Source organism: Chiloscyllium plagiosum, unplaced genomic scaffold (assembly GCF_037043375.1).
Source record: "Chiloscyllium plagiosum isolate Xiang-an unplaced genomic scaffold, Cpla_swu_hap1 HiC_scaffold_23, whole genome shotgun sequence".
Taxonomy (NCBI): Eukaryota; Metazoa; Chordata; class Chondrichthyes; order Orectolobiformes; family Hemiscylliidae; genus Chiloscyllium; species Chiloscyllium plagiosum.
The window spans coordinates 49073113-49089429 of record NW_028270161.1 but is presented as its reverse complement, the minus strand read 5'-3'; the positions used below and the strand labels follow the sequence as shown (position 1 = coordinate 49089429).

At 41.4% G+C, this 16317-nt stretch overlaps 1 protein-coding gene across 2 annotated transcripts; it reads right to left on the bottom strand.

Annotated features, from left to right (window-relative positions):
- Positions 1-11669: 11669 nt before the first annotated feature.
- Positions 11670-16034, bottom strand: LOC122561616 (microsomal glutathione S-transferase 1-like). Of its 2 annotated transcripts, none has more exons than XM_043713521.2 (4): positions 15883-16034; positions 15600-15748; positions 12472-12572; positions 11670-12086 (listed from the first exon to the last, which is right to left on the bottom strand). In XM_043713521.2, the coding sequence occupies exons 2-4, from the start codon at positions 15714-15716 to the stop codon at positions 11840-11842; spliced, it is 465 nt and encodes a 154-aa protein (XP_043569456.2). In that variant the 5' UTR covers positions 15717-15748; positions 15883-16034; the 3' UTR covers positions 11670-11839. The 2 variants fall into 2 exon arrangements, with proteins under 2 accessions (XP_043569456.2, XP_087855781.1); XM_087999655.1 differs by lacking the exon at positions 15883-16034 and adding an exon at positions 15829-15852.
- Positions 16035-16317: the final 283 nt, after the last annotated feature.

Sequence of the window (16317 nt, the reverse complement as noted above, 5' to 3'; positions counted from 1 at the left end):
TCCAGATCCAACCCTCCAACTTGACACTGCCCTCTTGAACTGTCTCACCTGTCCATCTTCCTTCCCACCTATCCGCTCCACCCTATGCTCCGACCCATCACCATCACCCCCACCTTCATCTACCTATCGCATTCTCAGCTACCTTCCCCCCCCCGGCCAGCCCCAGACCCCCCAGCTATTTATCTCCCAGCCCCCTTCCCATCCTCCACATTCATGATGAAGGGCTTATGCTCGAAACGTTGACTCTCCAGCTCCTCGGATGCTGCCTGACTGGCTGTACTTTTCCAGTGCCACACTTTTTGCTTTTTGACTTTGCAGTTCTCACTTTCTCCTGGTCTCACCAGTGCCTTGTGTAACTGAAGCATAACTTCGCTACTTTTGTATTCAATTTCCCTTTTTGCTTAAAACAAGAAAAGGCTGATTCTCCAGTAAGTACTGCATTGTTGCATGTGCCGATGAGATATTTAACATAGATCCACCTGCCACTCAGGTGGATGCAAGGTCCCATGGCACATTTTCAAAGAAGATTTATCCCCCGTCCCCTGGTCAATATTTATCACACAAAAAAATCATCTGGTTATTACCACATTGCTGTTTGTAGGAGTTTGCAAAGAGAAAATTAGCTGGCATGACTACTTCGTTATGACTCCAAAAAGTCCTTTCATTGGTTATAAAATGCTTTGATCCATTTGGTGGTTGCAATAAAGTGTTATCTGAATAGTAGTTTTCTAGTTAGGATGTCAGGAAATTTATGAAAACAATTAGAAAATGTGGAACATTCCGTAGGCAACACACAACGGAGTATTGTGAAAATATAAAATACTCTTTTCTCACATGGACAGTGCTTGTATCGGGGGGAAAAAAGGGCTTATGCCCAAAACATCGACTCTCCTACTCCTCGGATGCTGCTGACCTGCTGTGCTTTTCTAGCACCACACTCTTGACTCTGATCTCCAGCATCTGCAGTCCTCACTTTCTCCTACTTCTCATCCATGTAAAGATAATCAGATAATGAACCAGGGATTGAATCAGGTTTGGGAGACCTTCCCGCAGACCATTTTATGGTCGTAACCATTTGATTATCCTGGGCTGTTGGATAAATCATGAGGAATGATTGTATGCAAAGTTCATTCCTTCAAACTTTAATTCTTGTCATTTGTTTCAATTCATCAAGGTTCACATCCCACCTGCTCCAGAACTGTATAATAATATCTCTGAACAGGTTGATTAGAAAATATCCATCTCCACCAGTTATAGCAAGAATTCGATGGGACAAACAAGATCAGACACCCTGTGTTCTGTCACTACGAAACCATACCTTTAACAGTTGGTGCTGTGCCATTTGAGAGAACTATCTAGAACAGCATGATACTCCTTCAAAGAATTCCAAATAAATTGATCAAAAAAATGACTACGGAGAGCTAGGTTGGAAGCTGAAGAGTAGGACGAGTAGAGTAGTGATCTCAGGTTTACTACTGATGCCACGAGATAGTGAGGTGAGGAACAGACAGCGAGTGCAGCTTAACACGTGGCTGCGCAGCTGATGCAAGAAGGAGGGATTCAGATCCTTAGACCATTGGGATATCTTCTGGGGAAGGTGGGACCTGTACATGAAGGACGGGTTGCACCTGGACTGGAGGGGCACAAATGTCCTGGGTGGGAGATTTGCTTGTATGGTTCAGGAAGGGTTTAAACTAGTTTGGGCGCAGGAATGGGAACCTGAGCTACATATGTGAGAGGGGGGTAGTTGTAGATGGGGCAATGACAAGATGTAGTGAATCTGTCAGGAAGGTTTTTCACATGATGAAACAAAGGGATTAGTTAAAGTGTGTCTGCTTTAGCGCAAGGAGTGTCAGAAATAAGAGTGATGAACTTTGAGCATGGATCAGTACTTGGGGTTATGATGTTGTGGCCATAACGGAGACATGGGGTTCTCAAGGGCAGGAATGGTTGCTAGATGATCCAGGGTTTAGAACATTTAAAAGGAACAGGGAGGGGGGGAAAAGAGGAGGAGGTGTAGTATTGCTAATTAGAGAGTGCATCACAGCTACAGAAATGAAGGTCGAGGAAGGTTTTTTACTGAGTCAGTATGGGTGGAAGTTAGGAACAGCAAGGGAGCATCCACCTCATTGGGGGTTTTCTACAGACCCCCTAATAGCAGTCAGGAGATTGAAGAACTCATAGGCCAGCAAATTTTGGAAAAATGCAGATGTAGCAGGGTTGTTGTTATGGATAACTTCAACTTTCCCAATATTGACTGAAACCTCCTTAGTGCAGATGGTTTGGTTGGAGTTTTTGTCAGGTGTGTTCAGGAGGGTTTCATTACTCAGTATGTAGTCAGGCCAATGAGGGGAGAGGCCATTTTGGATTTGGTGCTCAGCAATGAGCCAGGACAGGTGTCAGATCTCGTGGTGGGAGAACACTTTGGTGACAGTGACCACAAACTGCCTCTTGTGTAGCATAGCCATGGAGAGGGAATGGAGCAGTTACCATAGGAAAATATTTAACTGGGGAAAACAAAATTAAAATACTATCAGATAGGAGTTGGGAAGTACAGATTGAAAGCAATTGTTCCACAGAAAGGGCACAGGAGACATGTAGAAACTGCTTAAGGAGCAGTTATTGCAAGTGATGCATAAATGTGTTCCTCTGAGACAGGCAAGAAGGAGTAAGATTAAGAAGCCTTGGATGACATGAACAGAATAGCTTCTCATCAAAAGGAAGAAGGCAGCTTACGTAAGGTGAAGAAAGCAGCTTACGTAAGGTGAAGAAAGCAAGGGTCTAGCACAGCTTTAGAGGATTACAGGCTTGCTAGAAAGGAGCTCAGAAATGGACTGAGGTGAGCCAGGAGCGGGCACGAAAAAGGCTTGGCAAGAAGGATTAGGGAGAACCTAAAGGCATTTTACTCATATGTGAGGAATAAGAAAATGATCAGGGAGAATGTAGGGCTGGTCAGGGATAGCGTAGGGAACTTGTGCATGGAGTCTGAGCAAATAGCGGAAGCCCTAAATGAGCTTTTTGCTTCAGTTTTCACTCAGGAAAAGGACCTTGTTGTGAATGAGAATTTTGAGGAGCTGGGATATAGGCTTGACCAGATCAAAATTGATGAAGTTGATGTGCTGGAAATTTTGGCAAACATTGAGCTTGCTAAATCCCCAGGACCAGACCGGATTTATCCCAGGCTGCTCCGGGAAGGAAGAAAGGAGGTTGCTAAACCACTGATGAAGATCTTTGCTTCCTCACTCTTCACAGGAATCGTACTGGAGGATTGGAGGGAGGCGAATGTTGTTCCTCTTTTGAAGAAGGGGAGCAGGGAAATCCCTGGCAATTACAGACCAGTCAGTCTTACGTCTGTGGTCAGCAAAGTTTCGGAAAGAATTCTGAGGGATAGGATTTATGATTATTTGGGAAAGCATAGTGTGATTATAGGCAGTCAGCATGGCTTTGTGAGGGGCAGGTCATGCCTCACAAATCTTATTGAGTTCTTTGAGGAGGTGAGGAGACAGGTCGATGAAGGTCGAGAAGTGGATGTGGTGTATATGGACTTCAGCAAGGCATTTGATAAGGTTCCCCATGGTAGGCTCATTCATAAAGTCAGGAAGTATAGGATACAGGGAGAGTTGGCTGTCTGGATTCAGAATTGGCTGGCTGACAGAAGGCAGAGAGTGGTTGTAGATGGAAAGTATTCTGCCTGGAGGTCAGTGTTGAGTGGGGTCCCGCAGGGCTCTGTTTTTGGAGCCTCTACTCTTTTGTACTTTTTATAAATGACTTGGATGAGGAGGTTGAGGGGTGGGTTAGTAAATTTGCAGATGACACAAAGCTTGGAGGTGCTGTTGATAGTATCGAGGGCTGTGTAGGCTGCAGCGTGACATAGACAGGATGCAGAGCTGGGCTCAGAAATGGCAGACGGAACTCAACCTGGATAAATGTGAAGTGATGCATTTTGGAAGGTCGAACTTGAATGCTGAATATAGGATTAAAGACAGGATTCTTGGCAGTGTGGAGGTACAGTGGGATCTTGGTGTTCAAGTGCATAGATCCCTCAAAGTTGCCACGTAAGTGGATAGGGTTGTTAAGAAAGCATATAGTGTTTTGGCTTTCATTAACAGGGGGATCGAGTTGAAGAGCTGCAAGGTTTTACTGCAGCTCTACAAGTCCCTGGTGAGACCACACTCGGAATATTGTATCCAGTTCTGGTCGCCCTACTATCGGAAAAGTGCAGAGGCTTTGCAGAGGGTGAAAAGAAAGTTTACCAGAATGCTGCCTGGACTGGAGGGCTTGTCATATGAAGAGAGGTTGACTAAGCACAGACTTTTCTCCTGGAGAGAAGGAGAGACAGGTGACCTGATCGAGGTGTACAAGGTAATGAGAGGCATGAATAGAGTCAATAGCCAGAGAATTTTCCCCAGGGCAGAATTGACTAGTCATAGTCTTAAGGTATCAGAGGAAAGGTGTAGAGGAGACATGAGAGGTAGGTTCTTTATACAAAGAGTTGTGAATGCATGGAATGAGTTGCCAGCGGTGGTGATGGAAGCAGAGTCATTAGGGACATTTAAGTGACTGCTGGACATGCAGATGGACAGTAGTGAATTGAGGGGTCCGTAGGTTAAGTTATTTTAGATTAGGATTAATCCTTGGCACAACATCGTGGCAGAAGGACCTGTTCTGTGTTGCACTTTTCTATGTTCATCTATAATTTCCTTTCATGAAACTACACCTACCCTTCCTGATTAACTTGAGTTTTACTAAGTGTTGTGTTCTCCTCAATGATCAATTCTAATATCTTTCCCATGTCAAATGGAAACCAACAGCCCATAGCTCCTGCCAACTGCCCTTCTTGAGTAAATCGGTCATACTTGCTACTTTCAACAGAGAGTTTCCTGAAACCAGGGAGTTTTGGAAAAATAGCATTAACACGTCTAACAGTTCATTAGCCACCACTTTGAAGACACCAGGCTGAGGTCCATCTCAATCCAGTCTTGTCAGCAAACAGCTCCATTCAGTTTTGCCAGTTGTTGTCACTTCACTAGGTCTTTTCCAGCTCCTGACTTACAGTTATTGCTGGAATGATTTTTGCATCCTATATAGTGAAGATAGAAACAAAATATTTGTTCATTTTCTTAACTATTTCTTTATTATCTACAATTACCTCCCAACTCTCTCTCGAGAGAGAGAGGACCAACACTCACTTTACTTTGGAATAATTGAAATTAACGCAAAGATGTATTTCAGAATGGTTTTCTGCATGTGTGATTCAGCCCTGTGATGTCATTTATTAGTGACAGATATCCATGAGTTAGAATATATTTGCACATGCCCAGTCAATGACACTACATTCTGTGTGGAATAAAGTCACTGTCTGCACATGAACTGAGGCATGTCCAGGGGAACTTGGAACTGAGAATTGGAGGTGCGGGTGAAGACCAGTAACATGATCAAAGGCTGGAAAAAGTAGAACTGGTCATTGAGCATTGCAAATGGACATGGCGGGGTGAGAGAGACCAACTCTGTGTTGAATTTGGAGTTGGGGTGATGGGAATAAGTGCTGACTATACCAAGCTTCTCATCCTTCCCACACCTCAACACGATGAGAGGGTAAAAACAGAAACAAGTGCCTTAACCCTGTCACTCTGCAAACCAGACATGACTCTCAGCTTCCTCAGCTGCATGTTCTTGTCTCTGGCTACACTGAAGAAACCTGTATTTACTGACAACTGAACTGATAGCACAACTGACAGGAGTGGTAGGGACAAAAAATGCGCCTCAGAAAGTGCAATCCATAATTTTCCCATGAATTTGAATGTACTGTGAAATATCAATTGTACATTTTTGTGAGGGGGGGTTTTAGGTCGAGGATCACCCATTATCCACACAATTCTCCTCCGAGTTACTATCTCTGTCATCCAACATTCGGCTGTCACTTTGTTTCTATATTTAATATTTACTCAGGTGATAAGCTGTCAAGTTACCGCAGGTACAAAAGGGCAGTGTTAGAAAGTGCACAATGATTTTGCTATTATGCAGAATGCAATTGAGGAGCACTGCAGTTTCGAAGCCAGAACTTCAGTTTACATTACATCCAGACATGATACCGCAACTTTGAGAGAGAATCATTCAAGCATCAGAAGTAGCTGTACTGTACTCTTTTTATTCCTTCCACGCCAACAAGATTTTGACATCAGCAATCTTGTCAAAGGGGCCTCAACCATTTGCTCACTGTGCAAGCTAGTACAACTCCAGTCTATGTTTTCCTCACCTGCTGTGCTTTCGTGTTCTCATAAAGTTTGTCATTCACCAGCGACTGATTCTTTCTGTCCACTTCTACCTTGCTCAGGTGGTTTCTGACTTGCAAGCTCAATGTTAAAATGGAGTACAAGGTTATCCTGTGGGATTATAGCTGTCCTGATCATTGCTCTCTGTGCATCATGCATACTCTTGTATATACCCAAGGCCACCAGATTGCCCTGGAAGGGTAATGCACCTAATTAACGTGAACAATGGGTGATGCTCGCAGTTTTATGCTGCTACTGGTAATAGTAGTATTTTCCACTGACAGCTACTGTAATCATGCCATAAAGACATTCTGCCATCAGACAAATGATCAACATGGGATGTAAACTTTAGTGTTAGTGTAATGGCATGCCTGCTTTATAAGTTGTATGTCCCAATAACTGGAGCACATCTGTTCACAACATACACAGAGAATCGAGCATGCAAACAGTCCTCACCTGCAAAACTCAGAATGTAGAATGACGTGATTCCATAACTCTATTTGCTGAACAGTCCTGGGTCAGCTCAGAATTACACGAACAACCAATCAGTAACGCTCATAGCGTCGATTACTAATGCTTGCTACAAACTGCATGTATGGATACACACAGATCTGTCCTTCACAGGGTAAAAGGAACAAGTCCGAGCATTAAGCCTTTTTAAAGTAAACAAAAATATTGAGGAGATTTAGGTTTATTCCCCATGGTAATGCCTCAACCAATCAGCACCCTTTACTCATGCAGGTGTTCCCTGTGAAATTGGGTATTCTCGTGTTTGTCCTGATGTATGCAAAACCAAAAGCAGTATCAGGTGTTCCTCAGCAACACCCAAAATTCCAGATTCCTTTAGTTTATAATTATTCTTAGACTATTCTAGCTCAGCCCATTAAACGGTTGAGTCCTAACCCATTATTGCAAGAATAGAGATTTAGAGCTAAATTTGCCACCTTCCTTTTCCCAAAAAATCTGGCCTTCTCAGCCAGTCTTCGTCAGATAATACTTTACTCTGAACCTCAATGCTTTTTTGTGAATGAAATGAAGTAATATTTGATAGCTGATATTGTCAATGCTTCACTGAATACCAGAGAACAGTCCTGGAGCTCCATCTTTGATTTCTATACCTCACCAAATTCCACTCAAATATGGATTGCATTTATTTATATAGCACCTTTCATGACCAGCTGATATTTCAAAAAGTGCTTTACAGCCAATGAGGGGACTTTTGAAATATGGTCGTGTATGAAAAGTGCCAATAAGCTCCAAATAGTACTGTGATAATGACCATGCAATTTTTAAAAACAATTTTTTCTAACATTGACTTATTCCCAGTCATTGTCATAAATTATTTATAGGGGATATGGACAGCACTATTTACAGCCGCCCATTGTACCCAGACACCACTGACATAAAAACTGAGTTTCAAATGTAATGAGAGAATTAACTAATTATACTAGGTCATATTTTAGCACCTTCAGCCGATCATAACTCAATCAATGCTTTCAGCATCACTTTTCATAGTAACCCATCTGTTCTCTCCATTCCTTTATACGTTTTACAGTAAACTACATCTGTAGGCTGACTTACTTCCCCAAGTGGTATCCAATTAAGTTCATAAAAATGGAAGGTCCTGGTTTATTAAAACACAACCACGAAATAGATTTAATTCAAGTCTTTATTAATATAAAGTAGAACATAGGTGACTAAGAAAACTTGTCAGAAATTGCAATCCCGTTAACAACTGTAGGGGCATCACATTCAAGGTATTCTGCATCGAATTTTCACACACAGGCAATTTAATAGAGGCGTGCGGTACCATGAATCCTAGCCCATCAGAGAGTGTGAGCGTGAGTGTTGGACAGGATGTGGCGAAAGCCAGCGAGAAAGCAGCACATATACTGGGATCATCTGCAATGGTCTCAACTCTATATGTTGCAAAAACGCTCAACTTGCAACAGTTACAGAACTTCACAGTTCATCTCTGCATTCATCAAAACCTTTGCATTCTAATAAGTAGGAGACAAACCTATGGCTCTATGAACAGGACTTTGCCATAGAAACAGTCAACATTTGACTGGCTACTCTCTTGCAGTCATCATTCAGATTAGAAGTGTGAAGGCTTAATGTACTGTACACATTTATTCATAAACAATTTAAACTTTAATACAAGGTATACAGACCAGCACAGTAAGGGGGCTCAGTGTATTACAGCTGCTTAAATAATACTTATGATAGAAAAAGTATTAGCTTTCCATAACCACAGATCGTGAAGCATAATGTCTGGGATTATTCTGATTTAGTCACATTATACAGTCAACTTTTTTTCAATCTAAAATTCATATTCATCAGAACAACAAACTTTGCACCCTCTAAAGCAGAAAGTTCAAAGCTCTAACTCCTAACTTTATGCTTTATTATCTGATGGTTTCCAAGATAAAATGACAACAGTTCAATTGTGGAAGTGAGATCAAACACCACCTAAGCTATTTGATACTGCATGCTTTTTAGCCCATCTCTAGAATGAAGCCACCTAACCCCAGGTGCTGTCCCAGTTTTTTTTTAAAAAAACACAGTATCTATAACCATCAGCACTAATTTAAACCAGCGACACACTCCTTCCTTCATGCACAGATGATCATTACTCCAGCTCCTGTTTTCTTCTGCTGCTGAGGTTCTTGTGAAGCAGTGGCAGTGCCCCTGGCGCTGAGCCAGGAGACCCTGGATCAAGTGCCACCTGCTGCAGCATTAAAAATCACAACACCAGGTTATAGTACAACAGGTTTGTTTGGAAGCACTAGCTTTTGGAGCGCTGCTCCTTCATCAGCTGGGTGTCACCTGCTGAAGCAGCAGCGCTCCGAAAGTTAGTACAGTGCTGACCCCGGAATCCAAACGCCCTATTGTTCAAACAAATTGGAATCCGAACAATTATTTCGAGAACACTTTGCCCTAAAATCCGAACACCACATACCGTTCAGGTCGCACATTGCTTGTTCAGCTCGTCCTGAAAGCATCTCTCGTGTGTCCATCACTAGTTTATCTCGTATTTTCACCTTGATGTGTGTCGGTTTTTTTAATTATCACCCTCGTTCATTGTGTTTGCGAACACTGAGGGGTATGTGGCACAACAGCAGCTCAATTGTGATAAGACAGGCCTCTTCTGGAAAAAGATGCCAACGAGGACCTATATAACTAAGGAAGAGAAGTCTTTACCAGGCCATAAGCCAATGAAAGACAGGCTTACTCTCTTGTTGTGTGGTAATACTAGTGGAGACTGCAAGATAAAGCCTTTGCTTGTGTACCACTCAGAGAATCCATATGTGTTCAAAAAGAACAATGTTATGAAGAACAAGCTTATGTGGAGGGCAAACGTGAAAGCATGGGTTACCAGGCAGTTCTTCACTGAGAGGATTCATGAGGAGTTTACCCCTTCGGTGAAGGCTTATCTTGAGGAAAAGAATCTACCTCTGAAGGCTCTTCTTGTGATGGACAATGCTCCTGTTCATCCTCCAGGCTTGGAAGAAGATTTTAGATGAATATAGCTTCATCAAGGTGAAATTCTTGCCCCCCAATATCACTCCTCTCATCCAACCAATGGATGGACCAGCAAGTTATCTCAAATTTCAAAAAAACTGTACACCAAGGCTATGTTCCAGAGATGCTTTGAGGTGACAAACAAGACCGAACTGACCCTCAAGAGTTTTGGAAAGATCATTCTAATATCTTCCATTGCTTAAGAATCATAGACAAAGCATGGAGGGAAGTGTCTGAGGACAATGAACTCTGCCTGGAAGAAACTGTGCCCTGAATGTGTTGCAGAGAGAGACTTTGAAGAACCGCCTGTTGTGCCTGTTATTGTGGCTCTGTGCAAGTCCATGGGCTTGGAGGGGAGTGAAGAGGATGTGGAGGAGTTAGTGGAGGATCACAAGAATGAACTCACCACAGAAGAACTTCAGCACCTCCACAAGATGCAGCAAGAAGTAGTGGCAGAGGAAATTTCTTCAGAGGAGGAAGAGGGAGCTAGTGGAAACATTTCCAGTGCTAAAATTAAGGAACTGTGCTTTCTGTGGTCTAAAACACAGGCCATTGTTGAAAAGTGGCATCCTAACAAGGGAGTGGTCAACAGGAGCATGAACATGTTCAATGACAATGTGATTGGCGACTTTTCTGAAGTGGTCAACACCAGACAACTTTGGAAAGGTGGTTCTCTAACGAAAGAGAGTCCAGTGAGCCCCAGCCCTCTACAAGTGGTCTTTGTCTCATCATTCGCGTAACACTAAGACAGCAAACAGCAGAAGCACAGTTACCAAAAGAGAAAATGCTGGAAAATCTCAGCAGGTCTGGCAGCATCTGTAAGGAGAGAAAAGAGCTGACGTTTCGAGTCTAACTGACCCTTTGTCAAAGCTTTGACAAAGGGTCAGTTAGACTCAAAACGTCAGCTCTTTTCTCTCCTTACAGATGCTGCCAGACCTGCTGAGATTTTTCAGCATTTTCTCTTTTGGTTTCAGATTCCAGCATCCGCAGTAATTTGCTTTTAACCAGAAGCACAGTTACCTGATGTTATTATGGAAGGTGACTCACCTTCCATGCAGTAAACCCTCTCTCTCCTCTCCCAGCTTCCACATGCACCATTAGCACTCCTCACTAAGGTAAATGAAGTTATGTTAGTACATTTATTTCTTGTTTTTATTATTATTACTTGATATTTAGGTCATTTACTCATCTTATTTTACCTTAGCCATGTGCATTTGCAGTTAAAAAGCGTCTTGAAAATGTTTTTTTTTGGTCCAGAAACAGATTAATTCACTTTCCATTATTTCTTATTGTGAAAATAGTTTCGGAGTCCAAACGTTTCGCATTAAGAGCAGCCTCCTGGAACGAATTGAAGTTGGATTCAGAGGCCCCACTGTATTTCCAAATAAACCTGTTGTACTATAACCTGGTGTTGTGTTATTTTTAAACTTTGTACACCCTAGTCCAACACCGGCATCTCCAAATCATGACCTGCTGCAGAGGTGTGCTACAACACATCTGAACAGATTAGAAAATATCTTTTGCTGTCAGACATGGTCAATGAGCTATCTACCTCCCCATTATAGCAGTGAGCAGATACTAGAAAGTCAAAAACTGGATCAAGACCATACCACTATTAATTATACATTTGCCAAATAAAATCCCTTTAAAATGAGCTGGAAGGCAAAATGAAGGAATACTGAACATTCCAGTTAATTCACCCAAGACGTGTTTGATATTATTTTAAATCATTGCCATGCCCTTTGTTGATCAGTACAATCTCCAAATTGTCATTGTCATTGTTCTAATTCCTTTTGGAAATCTATCCCAAAACAGATTTACCCATTTTAAAAGACCGGTTAGTCACACACACACACACACACAGACACCAAGTTAAACCGCTTTGGAAATTTTTTGTCTTGTCTTCTGTTATCCCCTTCATTTTCAACAATTAATTACATTTAACACTTCCATTACTTCAACACAATTAGAGATTAAATTTCAATAGAATGAGTGAAATGAAAAAAAGGTTTGGAAAGAGAATGCGGTGCTAATCAATGCTTTCAAAGGTGCACTCCTGCCTTCAGCACTCTATAAGCCATTGAAAAGGTCACTCCCAACCCAACCATCCAGCTTAAACCACGTGATGGCTGGGGAAGAGGAACCAGATAAGCAATGCTGTGGAAGATTCTGGAAGCAGCAAAGATTCTGAAGTGCATTACAGCTGTACTCAGGTCGGGGCCAGAGAGGGCATACAGCAGACCAATGCCTACGAATGGAACAATGTTCTCCAGGTCATTCTGATGACATCTGCAGGGAGCATAAACAGGCAACAAATAATAGGAGTTGAGTTGAGCAAACATACGTTAACAATCCCATCCTTATGTTGAAGAAATATGGAATGAATTACCGAAGTGTAATTTAAACAGGAATGTATAATGAATGTACTCAAAATGAATATGAGTCTCCTATATGTAATTGTCAACCAAAATTCAGTCATATATGAAAAACACAATGAGAGTACAGGATGCAGTAACTGTCAATCCTTCAATTTTGTAACTCAAAGTGAACTGCACATTTCATTTTAGCTTAACATTTATTTTCAAGATTAATTGTCTATTGAATGGAATGGTAAACAGCTGTTAAATTGTGTAAAATTGATATCCATTTAAATCTATGCCATAACAATCCCCACCTTCTCACCCGCTCCACATCGGGATCAATCCTCAGAAACTTTTTGCTGGTTTCTTCATCCTTGCCACCGTGTGCCCTGGCATCTTCAGGATTGGCAAAGACCTGTTTTAGAAAATTAGTTATAAATTGTTATTTGTCAATGGACCACACTCCATCATATATCCATGATTCCACAAGTAGATTGGTTTCAGACTATAAACGGTTTCTTCTGACATGCATATCTAGGTTCTGGTATCTCCTGGAAACTACAGAGTGTTCAGTTCATAGATCCAGTGTTTTAGTTCTGAATAAGTAGCTTACTATCAAAGTCACAATCTTAAAAATTAGATTCTGTGCACACATAGCTCGGACTTAATGCACACAAATCACACTAGCACCTTAGTATCTCAAATACCATTCACTAAGTAAGTCACCATTCAAAGCAAGTTTATTGGTGAGCTTAATAAATTAACAATATAAACGCAAAGAAGTACAGCTGAATATTTAAGAACAGTTACAAATCGAGATATGAACTCTTAAGAGCATTTGCAACCTGACGTTGGTGTGTCCAGATCATTCATTTCCCTACGAGGACTGGATAACAATTGCAGTAAAGTGACACACCCTGTTAAACACAGCTCTACCAAAAAAACATCCCTTCAGCACTATTGGAATTGGATTTACAAAGACTTTAATACTGACCTTACCCCTGTGTGAAATTGTTCTTCATAATACATTCTGACCTACTGTGAATAACAATTTGCAAATCCACTAAGAGGGAAATGGTAACTCCTCTGTCAGATTAGTTACTGTAGAAGCTTTAGCTGAAACACTCCATATAAAGTAAAATGCTGTTAAAAAGCTAATGCTGTAAGAAATTAGTTATACACCTTTAGTCAAAAAGGGAAAGCTTTAATTATACAGAACAACCAAATTAATCACATTTATGTACACCTACTTTGGAGATATATTGAATCAATGCTGTTTTTTTTTAAATTTTTCCACAAGATGTTTTTGCCACTGGACTTGTTTCCCATCCTCCATTGCCCTCCAGAAGCTAAGGTAACCCACCATCTAAAGTTGCCACAGTCTATGATACAGAGGTATAGTGCTGTTAGAAGGGTGTTCCAGAAGGTATGTCTAATAACACTGAAGGAATACCTATCAGGTTCTAAGTCAAGATAGTGTACGGCTTGGTGGTCAACTTGCCGTTCACATCTACTTGCTGCCCTTATCATTCTTGATGGCACCATTCACAGGTTTGGAAAGTGTTATTGAAATTTTTTTTGAGAGTTGCTAGAGTGCATCTCGTAGGTGGTTAACACTTCTGCCACTGTACATCAACAGTGAAGGGAGTGAATAATTAAGTTCATGAATGCAGTGTCATTCAAGTCGGCTGCGTTGTCCTGAATGGTTAAGCTTCTTGAGCGTTGTTGGAACTGCACCCATTCAGACAGGTGGGGATGCAGATGATGAGTTACTTGCCACGGAATTCCAAGCCTCTAACCTGATCTCAGAGGCACATATTTAATTGATTGGTTCTGTCTCTGGTCAATGGTAACCCTCAGGATGTTGATAGGTGAGGCACATATTTATGGTGATGGTAATACAATTGCATGTCAAAGCACCATATAGTTAGATTGTCTCCTGTCGAAGATGGTCACTATTTGACAAATGTATGGCACAAATCAATGAAAAATGTAAGTGATATCAATAATACAGATTTTATTACACATAATGCCACTTTTTTTCCCCCAAAAGAGTAAAGAATATGATTACAAAGGTAGGCTATGTTTAGCACTATTGAACAGGTAAGGATAGACATGGAGAACAGAGGTAAGTTGAAGGGACAAGCAATTATCTTCCTTGAAAATATTAATGTCACAAACAGGGCTTAGGGAGTAACTATGAGCCATGAGCAAAGGTTGGCTCATCAAGTTTACCCCTCTATTCATCTCCACTTTATTGTATTTTTCCCCAATATTATTGATTCTTTTCCAGTCAGTTAATCTCAGCCTTGAACATACCTAATGACCCAGTCTCTACAGATATGACAAGATGTAGGAGTAGAAGATTGTTCAGGAACACAGAACCACTGTAGTTAGGGTCATGAGATTTACTAAATGTAGCATCAAGGATGAGGATTTAATTTGATTTGATGTATTTGTATCATGTCACAAAAATACAATGAAAGAAGTGTGGTATCATGCTAATGTGGTAAAAATGGGTGAAAAAAGCTTCTTAGAATCGTGCATTTCAATGGTCATGGGATTGTAGCAACTGAGAGGGAATGGTAATTATCAGGAAAAAAAAAGTTTAAAAGTTGAATCACAACAGGATTTTTGAAAGGCTGGAAAGAAGTGACAACTGCTTTTTGGAAGCAGAGAGAGATGGACAGATGTAGGCTGTGGAGTCCTCAGGAGAGGGAAGTCATCGGGGTGATAAGTAGTATTTTTGCATCTGGGAGTGGGGAACAAGTGTCTGAACATGGAAAGGCAGGGTATGTTCTCAAAATCAGGGCAGGAGGAAAGCTCAGCAGCAACTTGAATAACACACCAATGATTAAAGGGTTACGGTAAAATGATTGAGAAAACAGTAGCTCAAGCAACAGATACAAAGCAAAGTTCGGAATGTGTCAGGGAGGAGAATGAGATCATTAGGGTGGTTGGAATGGGAGAGCCTAACCCACACCGAAAAGCCGTGAGACTGAATCAGGGACAGAAACACTGCACTTACAGTCCTTACAAAGTACAATGGGAGTCCATTCAGTTATCAGACCCCACTAGTGCCTCAGACATATGTAAAAAGTCTCCTGAGTAGGTAAGAAATGGGATTTTTGTTTTGTATCTAACGTCAGTCTGTTCTTCATGTGTAAAACCTGCACAGAACTGCTTCAGTAACTGTGCATGTACATAAAGGATTGAATAAAATAAGTACATTTTGCTATTTAAAAAAAAACTGCATGATAATCCACACACATCTTTCAATCTGCAGATTAAGTCATTGCAATGATCTAAGAAGTTTTATTTTCTCAAAATATTGCAAAATGCAAAGAGTTCCTGCAGATTTGAGGAAGTGCAAAAGCAGCAATGGGGCGGGGTTATCTGCCATTTTAACTGATTTAGTGTAAGTCTGGCTGTTAGATCTTACCTTTCGGGTCAACCTGAAGTATGCAGTCAGGGGTCCCATCAGCAGCATCTTCAGCAGCACAATGGTGCTGTAGGTAGAGTAAGCGAGGAACACCTCGCTGCTAAACACCTCGGACATTTCCAACCCCTGGAGTGAACACGGCTAGAAAACTGGGGGTGGGGGAAATGAAAATGTACAATTAAACAGAGTTAAGATCTTTAAATAAAAATCAGACACCACCGAGGCATACCTTAAAGCCTCAATTAAACTGTCCCATTCACGTTGCATATTGAGATTAACGCACCTCGTCAGCAATCCAGCTGCTCCGGGAACCGAACTCTCTGCAACTTTACTCGTGATCTCGGGGAAAGGGAAAGGTCCAAGCTCCTGGGTCGACGGGATACTGGAAGACTAGAGTCTCCCGTGGCACGCCTCCCATCAAATACAGGAGGAGTATTTATCTCAGCTGTTGGTTGTCAGGCATATAGTGATCAAACACAACGTGTTTTGTTGCTGTTCATCAAATACCTTTTTTAAAAGAAGACCTCTAACAAAAAGTACACAGCCAGGGAATTTAAAGTGACAATGGAAAAGGGAAATAAACGTGACTTATTAAATCGATGAATTTTGGATTCTTCTGTTGCCCTGTGCCAATTGGAAGGGATCCCAGATTTAAATGGGAGGGATTGTTCCTCTGTTTCATTTTAATCCAACCAAAAGAAAGTTAATAGCCAATAAA